This window comes from Pyrgilauda ruficollis, unplaced genomic scaffold, assembly GCF_017590135.1.
Source record: "Pyrgilauda ruficollis isolate IOZ18807 unplaced genomic scaffold, ASM1759013v1 scaffold220, whole genome shotgun sequence".
Classification (NCBI taxonomy): Eukaryota; Metazoa; Chordata; class Aves; order Passeriformes; family Passeridae; genus Pyrgilauda; species Pyrgilauda ruficollis.
Genome location: NW_024521429.1, coordinates 223,249 through 235,921, shown reverse-complemented (window position 1 = coordinate 235,921; position 12,673 = coordinate 223,249). Strand labels below are relative to the sequence as shown.

Genomic DNA, 12,673 nt, shown 5'->3' with positions numbered 1-12,673 from the left:
TTGCAGGCTGAATGGGTTAGCCATAAGGAATTAAACCTATCAGTGCAGCACAGAAATACTAGTGTGTACTCTCACTGGCCATTAATGCTTTCCAGCTGCTGCCACCTCATGACACCTCAGAACCTGTGTCTGCCTCAAGCAGCAGCAAATCGTGTCGATTTCCTTGTGTCAGGCTTGGTTCTAGGAATTGGCATCAGGACCTAGGGCATCACTAAGTCACGTACTGTGGCAGCAAATGGCTGAGAAGCTGTTTTATGATCTGGAAATGGCTGCAGTGAAGGGATTTCTCTTTGTTTTGAGCTGTTGTCTAGATGGCACCTTTCTGAATAAAAACTCTGGGATGCTGGAGTTCTGTAAAGAGATGAAACGTGACTTCCATCTGTTCGTGGTGCCCTCCAGCACAAGGGATCTGTTAAAGGGATAAAGTCAAGTCCTGCTGCACAAAAGAGACCAGAATGACTTACATCACTGTCTTTTGCAGGCATTTTGCATGTCTCTCCTCTAAATACATGTGCCCAGGCGTGCCAGCTGTGATGAGCACCTTACTTGCCAATATCAATGCTTATTATGCACACACCACTGCCTCCACAAATGTGTCTGCTTCGGACCGCTTTGCAGCCTCCAATTTTGGGGTAGGTTTGTGTGTTTGGTGATGTTGCGATTGGACTTCTTTAATTTGCTACAGCGATTCCACCCTTCTGTAAACAACTTGCTCTGTTTAAAGAACATTAAATTTGTGAGGAATTCGAAGCAGTGGAACTCCTATACCAGACAAAGAGCATGGGTTTATTGTCTTCATCATCACACAATTCAGATATCAATCAATGTAATGCATTGTGATGTTGATTCTTTGTGTTCACATTACAGTGGAGCACAGATGGTATGGAATGAGCAAACAATACTAGCTCTGCATGTTAGTGCTGTTGGTAAAATACACTGTGTGATCTGGTAATTTCAGAACTTTGGTTTTAAAAACAGCAACTGCTTTAGGAGAAGAAAAGCACCACCACAAAAGAAGTCTATGCCCTTAATGGTTAAAATGTTTTGTATATAATTTGTGGTGGAGTTGAGCATGATGGAAAAGTATTTGGAAAAGCTTCCCATCAGACTGAGAATTTATTAATAGATTGAGGTGTTCACAATGCCAAATCAGAATTCAGTGGAGAGACCTGACCTCAAGAAGTTGTGTCACAAGAAGCCTGTAGTACTTGTCACTTGTCTAGATAAGATCACAGAGCTGTATCATTGCTCTGAATTAGACCATTTTCTGCCTGTAATTTATTCATCTCTGAATAATCTCTGATTTTCTCTCAAATACAAGTTTGCTGTAAATTGCAGATGGAAAGTCAGAATGGTTTCTGTTCTGCCTCTACTTCAGAATGATAATGGAGTGTTTTTTCTGAAATTGTGATGTTTCACAGACTTCAGAAATAATTACAGTTTTAAAGTAAATCCAAGAATTGAAAGAAAATACCGTTTGCACAATGCCATGTACCCATACTGCTTTCTCCTGCTCTCATAAGATCTGACACTGTTTACCTGATATCTTGCTGCTTACTCTGAACATGGATTGGACAGTGGTGATATGTGAATGTTTACTGGTGCTTTCTGGCTTTCTGCTCAACAGAAAGAACGATTTGTAAAGCTTCTGGATCAGCTTCATAATTCACTTCGGATTGATCTCTCAATGTACAGGGTGAGTGGGAATAAACAGAATCCTTCCAGGTATTCTGGTGGGCAGAGGGGAAACACACCATTTGGATTTCTCTTATGTTTCTAACTTCCTGCATAGTTTGTGTCTTAAGGAATTGTCATGACAAGCTTGTTGCTGAAATGTACTGTTTTGTTTTACGATGGATTGAAACTTACACCTTGTTTTTTTTCTTACATTGTAATTTGCTTGAGATTTCTGAAATAATTTGAGCATTGTCAACTGTGTTTATCTCTGATACTTCCCCAGAAGTTTCTAATCCAAGTCAGATTGGATTAAATAATTTTAATTACTCTTATCAGCTACTTTGGGTATCATCTAAAAAGGGAAAATAGACTTGTTCTCCCCTACTATGAACAGAAATATTTTAGAGCACCATGTTGTCACTTATTTAAGGTTTGGCAAACTCAAATCATGATGTATGGTCAGGTTTGAGATCCCCTCCACTTCAGCAGATTGTGAAGGGATGAGTTTCAGATGTTGGCATTAGTCCAACAAGCTTCATAAACCCTCCACTTTCTTTCCTTGCTACTCCTGAGTCAATATTGTCTTATCATGTGACTTGGCTGGTTTTTTCCCTTAAATTCCTTGCTATATTATTTCAATCAGTGACTAATTCATTGAAAATTTTGCAAATGGTGCCAAAATGTGAGCTTCAGCTTTATTTAGTTATCCACTTCTGATTTTAGCATTTACCTGAAACACAGAAAAACATATAGAGGAGAAAAACACAGGAAGATAAAGAGAAGTGCATTAGGAAGACAAAACAAAAAGGAAAAGGGGAAAGGTGCAAAAGAAGATAAAAGGAATATTGTGTGAAGAGCTATTCTAAAGCTACATTACTAGAAAGAGAAAGTATAAATAGAGGCAGCTGATCCATGGAGTAGCAGAGGGAAAATTATCAACCCATGACAATAGGAATCTGTAGCAGTGCTGCCTTTTTTGTTTGCTTGGTGTTCAGTAAAAGCTGCTTTTTGGTAGCTGGTGCAACTGAAATGTGCACAAACAAGTAAGATCTTACATAAAGGACCAGGAAAGATTTGTGTAGTGTAAATAATTTAGGTGTAATTTAATTGACATTATATTTGGAGAAATGGCTGAAGCATTATGTGAGCATTTAGTAATTATTTTAAGACCCTAAAGGGCAGATTAAGTTCTGAAAGAAAAGGTATTAGTTTGCAGCTTTCCAAACAGGAGATGGCAATTTATATTCTTCAAATGGTTTGTATTTAGATCTTTATCCATGGAAGTCTTTGATTTTGGTAAATACCCTGAGTTCCAGAGAACCCATGTGTGGACAGCTTAACTTTTAACAGGAGAGTTGTCTGAGAAGGACCATCTACAAATGACTGCAAAAAGCATCAAATTGCCTGCAGTGGTTAGCTAAATTTCAGTAATACTCAATTACTACTGTAATTTCCGCAAGTCCTCAGTAAAAAGGGAAAACTCTTCCTGTCGGCTCTTTTTGCCTTCATATCTAATAATTTTTGAATGTGCAGATGTGAAGAAGCTATGTGAGGAGAAGGTTGCCCCTGCTCTTCTACTTGCAGCAAAACCAATCCCATCAGCTTGAATGTAAGAACATGCTGAGGAGCATGAATGCTCTTAAAGGACACAGGTCCACAGGAGACAGTGGGAATGTTGGAAAGGGCACAGTGCCTGTGGTCAGAAAGGGAAGAGTGTTGTGCAAGAAGCAAAGCTAGCTGCATTCAGCCTATGTATTTACATATGGCATCTCACAGGGTTCTAGCTACTTCCAGTACCATCTTATGGGAGCAGTGCTAATTTTTCCTTCCTGGTCTTGTTTACTTCTCTGGAGAGGTGTTGAATACACCACACCCCTTGGCATCCCAGAAGAGAAGCCAAAAAACAGAGCACTGAGTGCAGAAAGGAAAGGTCTCACATAACCTCAGGCAAAAGGCCAGGGCTGCCAGTGGTGAGGCTGTTCCCAGCCTGCTCCTTCTACACACAGCCAAGGAGACCGTTCCTGCCACCAAAGGCTGTCAGTCTCCTGGCATCCACAGACACTACATTTATGTGAGAAGCTATTTAATTAAGCAAACAGATAAGCTTCTGCAGCAAAAAGGCCTTATTTATTGAGCATTGTTTTGACTGGTACAAGCTTCTTGAGCAGGAAATGTTTCCAAGACCGTTTCCTTATTTAGCACATGCTTGAAGCCTTGCATGGATCTGACTGTGCTTTCGAACAGGATTTCCCTTTTCTGTCAACAGAATAACTTCCCAGCCAGCAGCCGTGAGCGGCTGCAGGACCTGAAGTCTACAGTGGATTTGCTGACCAGCATCACTTTTTTCAGGATGAAGGTAGGGATATGGGTGGGAATGGGAATGGCATCTCTGCAGGTTTTTTTCCCCAGGAGTTGATTTCCCATTTTCAAACCATTGTTTCATGTTGTTTTTCTTTAGACACTTAAGGAAAATGGAAATCGTCTGCTGGCCATATATAAACATCTACATTTTGTCTTTACTTTTTTATATTTTACATTATGAAGATGTAAATTGCTTTTCCCCTATTAGTCTTCAGTCATAAAGATGGCACAACACTCTCCCACCCTCCCTCACAAAAAACCAAAAAAATTGAGGAGGAGGAAGAATAAAGGGAATTGTCTAGTTTTAGGAAGATAATTTGCTTTTTTAATAACATTAGGAAGGATTTCACTATCTAGTAAATATTTTAGAGTTTCCCTTGTGGAGGCTGAGATTCTAAAATGGGATAATATCTCTCAGTAGAGATCCAGGAGAGTTGTTATGAATGCTAATGTGCTGGTTTCATAGTTAAGTTTATTATCCTAGCAGTGTGTAATGAGATTATTTTATATTCCTGATTTTTGGCTTTTAAACTTTTTTTACAAGATCACAACCTCATATTGTTGATTGGTACATGCCACTTAAAAATGTTTATCTTACCAAAAACAAAGCAAGTGTTTAATTTGAGCTACTTCAAGAAGTGCTTAAATTTTTACACCTAAGCCCTAGTGTAAATGATGATTTAGATCTTTAAGAGTATTCATTCAGACAGTCTGTATGTTGGAAGCTTGATTTATAGAGATACTCTGAAAAATTTAGAGGTACTGAAAATATCAAAATTGTCAGGTTATAGTTGTATTTGCAGGGTGACAATTGCCTGTCTGTTTAGTTTAAAGTACCTCTGCAGCATTTTCCTAAAATAGTGTAACAATGAAATAATAAAAACAGCTGCTGTTACAAGAGGAGAAGGCGTATCAGTTGGCATGTCCCTAATGATTCTGGTTGCTTTAAAATTCAATAAAGCTTGTGATGAAAGATGTCCTTAATGAAAGTTTTTTTGTATTTAAAGGCAAATGAGTGGTCTTTGGCAAGACTTTGCAGATCAGATGTAAACGGCTCTGCGTGCTTCCAGTGCTGGGGAAGATTGCCTGCAGGCTTTGTAATAAAGTCCTATAAATTCAGCAGAAATTGTGTGTTTGGCTCAGGCTATACACATATCAAGCCACATGATCTGTCTGTTCTGGGGATCTTCCTTGGCACATCAAAATCTCTTTATGCTTCAGATGGTCCTGTGGGGAGATAAGTGTTGTCACTGCTTTTTTATGCCTGTGGAGAGTGACCCATTTGTGGTTTCAGGTCACAGGTTGCTGAAAGCAGATCCACCAAGCCTTGAGTGGTTTCCAGAACAGTGATGTGTCCTTTCCCTGTTTGACTTATGAACCGTGCTTTGTTTGACTCTTTTTGTTGTCCCCTTGCCAGGTCCAAGAGTTGCAGAGTCCACCGCGAGCTAGCCAGGTGGTGAAGGACTGTGTAAAAGCTTGCCTCAATTCCACCTATGAGTACATTTTCAACAATTGTCATGAGCTGTACAGTCGGGAGTACCAGACAGATCCTGTGAGTAGCTGATAAGCAGGCAGAAATTGAATTTTTCTGTTTTTCTTAAGGTAATAACAAAAATACTAATTGAAAAAAAAAGCCAGCACAAAGTTGTGTGACTTGTTATCTTCTGAATGCACAAAATTTGTAATCAATTAATGAGCACTAATTAGTAAGGGGAAGATGATAATTGTTTTACACTAACTAATTATGATGTGTTTTGCCAGCCTCAGCAGTTATTTGTGAAGGGAAGGTTTCATGTAGCTTTGAGCGAACGAAAGCCAATTTCAGCAAATGTAGGCTGATCAAGGAAACTGTCATTAACATATGTAAACCTCAAGCACTGAGATTTTCCCTCTTTTTCTGTCACCCAGTATCCTGCCTGAAATAGGTTTAGGAGGTGCCTCTAGACACAAACTGTTCTCACATGTGTGACAGCTCCACTGGCCTCTCTGTAGTAATGCACACACAGCACGTTAACAGGGATACAGGCACCAAGCAGGTGCCTAAAGAGCAAGTATTTGGAAAAGGCTTAGGGCAAATGATGTCTCAGCAGGTCTCCTGGAGCCTGGCCTGCTCCTGGCGTGGTAGATGACAAAACAGGGATTAGTTGTGTTTGAGACCACCAGTTAGCAACATGTTTTGGTGTGTTACTGTGTTTTGCATTAGATCAGACATGTTGTCAGCAGTCATTAATAATTTTAAGCTCTTTGGAAGAAAGGGTCCAGAGGTGTGCTTGGAATTTGCATGGTGATCTGCAATTAGCTTTTTCTTTTCCCTTACATTTTATGCTGGTTTTCCAATGGCTTCCTTCTCAGAACAAAACTCAGGACCTTCCTGCCGAGGAACAGGGCCCCAGCATCAGAAACCTTGATTTTTGGCCCAAGCTCATCACTTTGATAGTTTCCATCATAGAAGAGGACAAGAATTCTTATACCCCAGTCCTGAATCAGTAAGAATCCTCCGTGTCATGTTTGGCTAATGCTAGTCTGTGTCTGCTCTGCTTTATTTGTTAAACTGCTTTCTATCTCTTCTGTCACTTGTGCATTTATAGAAGTACTTATCTTGTCTGTCTGTCTTTCTGTCTTATCTGTCTCTGTCTATATAAATAACTTTTTGATTGGGATGGAAGAGTTTCAAAAGGTTCAGTTACGATGGCGTTCGAGCACAAACACCCTGATTATTACAATCCTGAACTCAGGGAGGCACCTGAAACTGGGGTGAGAGTTCTTTTGGTTTTTTCTGATGTTGAGCAGTTCTGGGGTGCACATCAAGGCACACAGTAGTGCTGTGGTGCCTTACACTATGGCTTAGGAACGTGGTGTTCAGTGCAGCACTGGGAGATTGCACTGGGTGGAGTTTGAATAGCAGCAGATAGGACCCATTGGAAATGGGTCTGTTTGACTGGTGGATACCCCTGTTACAGTCCCACAGGGCAGAGAGAGACAGAGATCCTACAAGGTATTACACACAGAGACCTGGATTGTGCCCTAATCATCATTGATCTAACATGATTAGCAGTCACCTGTCAGCCTAGTAACCCTCAAAAAGGAGAAAGAAAAAAATGAGCAAGGAAGGGGAAAAAAGTGCAAGGGCATAGAGATCACATTCCCAGGATGACTGGGTGCACCTCTTCTAGGAAAGACATGCAGGACCTGTCTTTTTGAGTTAAACAGATTTTTTGGTTTACTTAATCTGTGCCACAGAGTCTAGTCCTGATCTCTTATTTTCAACTGGTCCTCTAGGGTGAAGGAAGCATCTGTAAGGTTGAGATTTTCAGCTTGTAGTATAGCTCAGAGCTAAATAAAGAAGTGCCCTTTGCTTCGACGTATGCCAAAGCCTTTTCCAAATGTCCCCTCAGGTTTCCTCAGGAGCTTGCAGTTGGGAAGATCAGCGCAGAGGTGATGTGGAGTCTTTTTGCCCAGGATATGAAGTATGCCATGGAAGGTAAGAGAATGTCTCACTGCTGTTAGCTGACTTGTTGCTGGTCTCTTTTTCTCCATCGTTTGATGAAATTGAGGCTTAAGCTCGTGAGTAGCATCACTGATTGGAGCTGGGATTTTTAGCGTTTGTTTGTTCGTGCACAGCTGGTTTATGGGTCAGAACTGAGGCTGAGATCTGCTGTAGACCTCCATGTCAGGCTGTGTTGCAAGCTGTTCATTGACATCCCAGCTGGTTTGAAATCAGAAATTCCCTTTGGCCTAGAACTTAAGATGGCTTGGATCAGCAGCCAGCAGCAGCTTCATCTTCCATTGTGCTGTGGTAGACAGGAGAGAAGTTGGTGGACTCTGGGCTGTGCCACGGCTCTAGTTCCCTAGATAATACAGCACAGGTTGTCTAAGCCATTAGCAGAAAGATGTTGTTATAATAATTCCTGCTGCAGACATCTTCATTTCCAGTTAGTGTTTGCATAATTCCATCTCCTAGGAAGGAGGAAATTTTACTGTTTCTGAAAATGAATTAGGCATGAAAACCCAGTAAACATCCAGAAAGGAATTCTTCTTCTTGCAGTACTCTTCTGATGGTTGGTTTCTGAACTTGATTTTACTTCTGTACATTGATTTTCACAATCTTACCAACTTTTCACAAGTTTCAGAGAGCATCCAGCTCCCACTGTCTCTGCAGGGTTGGGCTTTATGATCATTCATAAGGTGAGACTGTGATAAAACAGAAGTGCCAGTGCTGCCTGCGGCATGCTAGCTGTATTTGTACTCCAAACCATAGTCAAGCTACTGCTTTTGGCCACTCACAAAATTTCGCTCAATCCACTTGTCCCCACTTTGATCTGAACTCACTTACAGGAGTGACAGCCAATTAGACTCTCCAGATTGCTATGAAAAAAATGCTGCCAGTAAGACAGCTGCCTGCATTTTGTTCTTTGGAAACAGTCTGTGGGGTTGCTCTGTAGGTGAAAAAGATTGACTCCATTTATTTTATTAATCTCTGTCAGTGCAGCAGATGTAGAGACTGTGCTGTGGGGGAACAGTCTTTGCCAGGTGAAGGCTTGAATCTGACATGCTGCAGGGCTGGATGAAATGTTCTCAATTCTGTGTTAGAAACTTTTTATATATGCTTGTACCCCGCAGTGCCTTTGTCTTGTGAGGTCAAGCTCATGTAAGAACAGACACTGGGAGGAAGGACTGTGACCTACTAACTATGTTGAAGAGTCTCTTCTGTAGTGACTGTCACTGCTTGCTCATGTGTTAGAGATAAGGCAATGGTGATAATTTCATGTTCTCTTTCCCTAGAAACCATTTGCTCCTGCAAACCCTTTTAGCTCCCCTTTCAATTTTGTCCTTATGTATCTAGGAGGGATGGAGCACGTCTCCTGTGAAGAAAGACTGAGAGAATTGCATTTGTCCAGCCTTTGGGCTGACCTACCTGGGGTACCTGAAGGGAGCCTACAAGAACAATGGAGAGGGGCTTTTTACAAGAGTTAAAGGACTCTTTTTACAAGAGTGACAGGACAAGGGCGAATGGCTTCAAACTGAAAGAATAAATTGAAATTAGGCATTAGGAGAAAATACTTCCCTGTGAGGGTGGTGAGGCACTGGCGCAGGTTGCCAAGAGAAGCTGGTTTTGCCCCATCCCTGGGTGTGTTCAAGACCAGGCTGGATGGGGCTTGGAGCAGCCTGATCTGGTGGAAAGTGTCCCTGCCTATGGCAGGGGGATTGGAATGACATGATCTTTACAGTCCTGTCCAGCTCCAGCCACTCTATGGTTCTTTCTGCTCCTGTGTGCTCTCCTTCAGGAATTTATAATGCAGTTTGCTCTCTTGCATGTTAAAAGCACCTTTATCTGCAGTAGTGAGAATTGCAATTGCATGTCTCCAGATGTTGCTCACCTTCCTAAGTCTTCCTTTCTCTGCTGTATACAAAGTGCAGCTGTATGACTGTCGAAGGGGACATGATTTTTTTTTTCTTTATTTGGTTGCCAGTGCCCAGATTAGCTTGGTCTCCCAGGTTTTCTCTGTTCATGTCTCATACCATGTCCCCACTTATGACTCTGAGCTTATTTTACCTTTTCCTGATATCCTTCTGGTCACTTCTGAGCTTCTTAAGACAAGTATTGGTATCACCCATGAGTTCCTCAGTGTATAGTAAATACTTGCTGAAAAGCGCATCCCTCTTCAGAATATTGGTTACAAAATTTGATACAAATGCTGCTGGTGGACAGGAATTTTGCATTTTGAACAAAAACCTAAAAACTGCACTGTAATTTATTTGTAGTCTAACTGTTCAAGTTCTGCAGGAGGGTTGAACAGTGATGGAGTCTGTGTTAGGATGTGTCTTTTTCAAATATATATTCAAGAAATGCTTAGGGTGCAGAATTCTATTTGAGGCAAGTGTGATTCCTCACACTGCTTTGCTCTCCAGAAACTTGTGAAGATAACCTTTAGAACAAGCTCTACAATAATTCAATTAGGGGCCTTACTACATATATTTTAAATGCAGATGATTGCATTAGCTCTCTGCTTTTTTTTTAAAACTAGGAAAAAAGGGATTAAAGGAAACTGATTAAATGATGTGTAGGATGATAATTAGATTTGTCAGCCTCAGCTCTTGGCTCTGTCATTTCTCAGGTTCAGTTGCTGGTTTTTCTACCAGTTAACCTGCACCAAGAGTTTCATATTTCTTTTTGCAGTTCATGGCATAATTCCTGGGTACATTTCTTCTCTGCTCTGAGAGCAGGAGCTCTGCAACAAAGCTAATCTGTTTTTTGGAGATATGTGCACATGAGCTCAGAGTATAAAATTTGCCCCTAATTTTCTTCATGGTGTTTTCCCTTATGTTCTGTTCCTAAGTTCTGGATAACATGAGCTCATTTACCTCACCAAGTGGTAAGTTTGTGGTCCTTGATGGAGCTTGTAGCTGTGAATAGACAAAGACTTTTATTTGTTACCTGTAGTTTTAGCACTTTGGATGTAGTACGTAACACTAGCTCTAGAGTTCTGTAGTTTTTATGCCAGCAATAAACAGATCTGCAAAGAAGACTTGAAAGACCATACTGCTGCTGTAGAAATAGAGGGCATGTGCTGTAAGGAGACTTTGGAGGAGAAGAAGTTCAGACCTGGCTGCGTGAAACTGCCCTCTCCCTCCTTCCAGCCTGATGCTTCCACACTGCTCTCCAGTCGGCAGTGTGGAAGAGACTTGGGAAGTTCAAGTGGGAGATGGCTTCTCTCAGCTGGAAAGCCGTGCCTGGCTGCCTGAGTTTAACTTCTCCCCATCATGCCTTTCCCAGCTGGAGCTTACCCCCATACGCACTATGCAGCCTGTGCAGGACAGTGCATAAATCCTAAATTATACCTAGAATGTTGGAGGATTCAGACCCAGAATTCATGCCAGCCTGTGGATGCTGCAGCAGTGTGTCCTTTGGACACCTTGTGAAGAGTTAGATTGCTTTTATATACAATGTTGAATCATAAAAATGAAACACCTATTCTCTGTATAAGTCAGCAGCTGGTAGCAGTAGCCACAGCAGCAGTGTGCTTGACTGCTGGATATTATTCCTTTGGCTGTCCAAAGGAGACTCAGTGTCTGAGACACAGCAGAATCTCCACAATCTACCCCACTTGTTTTCTCTCTCCCTCTAAGCAGTGATTACTCAAGGCACTATGCACAGCAGACCCAGCATTTCCCTGATTGCTGAGTCTTTGAGAAGTGTCCCTTGTTCCCCATCAGTCCAAAAATAAAACAGGTTAGATACACATGTCCCAGACTTGGTTGGCAGGCTTTTGTTACTCTGGAGTCACTGTAGGGTAGAGGATGATTTTCCAAGCTATACAGTTGGCTCCACCCCTGGGACACTGCCCAGTGCTCAAGCAGCTGGATAGCCTCTCTGCTAGCACACTAACTGCTGTTAGTAGTTTTCTCATTGACCTCCCTGAAACCCCTGTCACCCAGAAATCACAAACACCCCGAGCAAAGAGGCTTCTGCTCTTCCTTTGCTAGGAACACCTTAAAAGACAGTAATAGAAAATCAACGTCATCCTTGGCAGCAACATTTCATCTTAGTTTGGACACATCAGTATTAGGAGAGCTGCAAATTGGAAACATCTCTGATAGGAAAAGAGACTGAGTAGACTTGGCAGGCAGGATTGAAATAAATCATTCTGCCACTTTCTCACTTCTAATAAGGAGAAGGGGATCAGAGGCACACACAGATGCCAGCTATCTAAAGTGTTGACACTTCAACAGCCCTGGTACCTATTAGAGTTTCTTTACAGAAATTTGGCATTATTTGCTGGAAGTTAACACATGAAAAATAGGCTAACAATCAAGAAAAAAAATCTGTGATTGAGGAGTGTGTAGGTAGAAGTCCTGTTCTCTACCTGAGAAGGAGAACTGGCCATAATACTAGAAAGTGTGCTGCTAGGCAGCAGTTCCCTATTAATGCCCTAATAATGTGGCCTTGGTTACTCCAAAAGCTTTTCTCTGAAGAAGGCTGTTTGCAGCTGAAATCTGCTAAGGAAGTGTGGGAGACTTACAGAACTCTGTGGTCTTTTCAGGATAAAACACAGCAGTTGCTGCACGGTATCTGTGTCCTGTTCTGCTGCTGCTGCTGCTAAGCTCTTTTAAGGCCAGCGGGTTATGAAGCAGAACAGAAATGTTCTAAGACTGATGGCTGCCAGGATCTTCACTTTACATTTTCTAAAATGGGTTTTCAGTGTATGCCTCTGACTGATGTGTTTTGATCTCGCCTTCAGGTGGTCTTAAACATTTCCACTTACAAAGGAAGCAACTGATCAAAACTGTGTGCGGTCCATTGAAGTTGGAAGGGGAGATGATGCAAGCTGGGGATGGGGGAGGTTGGGTCTTTGTTGGCTTTCTTTGTCCTCCAGAACGTTTGAGCTGTTCATTCTTGTCTTCTCTCTATCAAGCCCCTCCTGTCTTTCGAATACGTAAAGTTCTCTTTTATGGCGGTAAGATGTCTTCTTTCTTTTAGTTTCCTGTAATTTATCCCTTAGTGTCAAGTGTCTCCTTTAGTGCCTAGGTAGTGGCCAGGTAGTCCTAGTAGCTGTACTTGGGTTTATGCTTGTGGCTGCTTCGCATCTTCTTCTTCTGCAACTTAGAAGCATTTTAGATGTCGTAGAAAACAGGA

The 12,673-nt window shown here is 41.6% G+C and overlaps 1 protein-coding gene across 2 annotated transcripts in view; it reads left to right on the top strand.

Annotated features, from left to right (window-relative positions):
* The window catches only part of UNC13B (unc-13 homolog B), a 208,375-nt gene that overhangs the window by 151,676 nt on the left and 44,026 nt on the right, over nt 1–12,673 (top strand). For both annotated transcript variants that reach the window (XM_041468603.1, XM_041468602.1), the window contains exons 20-25: nt 482–632; nt 1,628–1,696; nt 3,944–4,033; nt 5,456–5,590; nt 6,391–6,524; nt 7,434–7,519. In XM_041468603.1, the coding sequence (XP_041324537.1) occupies nt 482–632; nt 1,628–1,696; nt 3,944–4,033; nt 5,456–5,590; nt 6,391–6,524; nt 7,434–7,519 (665 nt within the window). The remainder of the gene's footprint in view (nt 1–481; nt 633–1,627; nt 1,697–3,943; nt 4,034–5,455; nt 5,591–6,390; nt 6,525–7,433; nt 7,520–12,673) is intronic.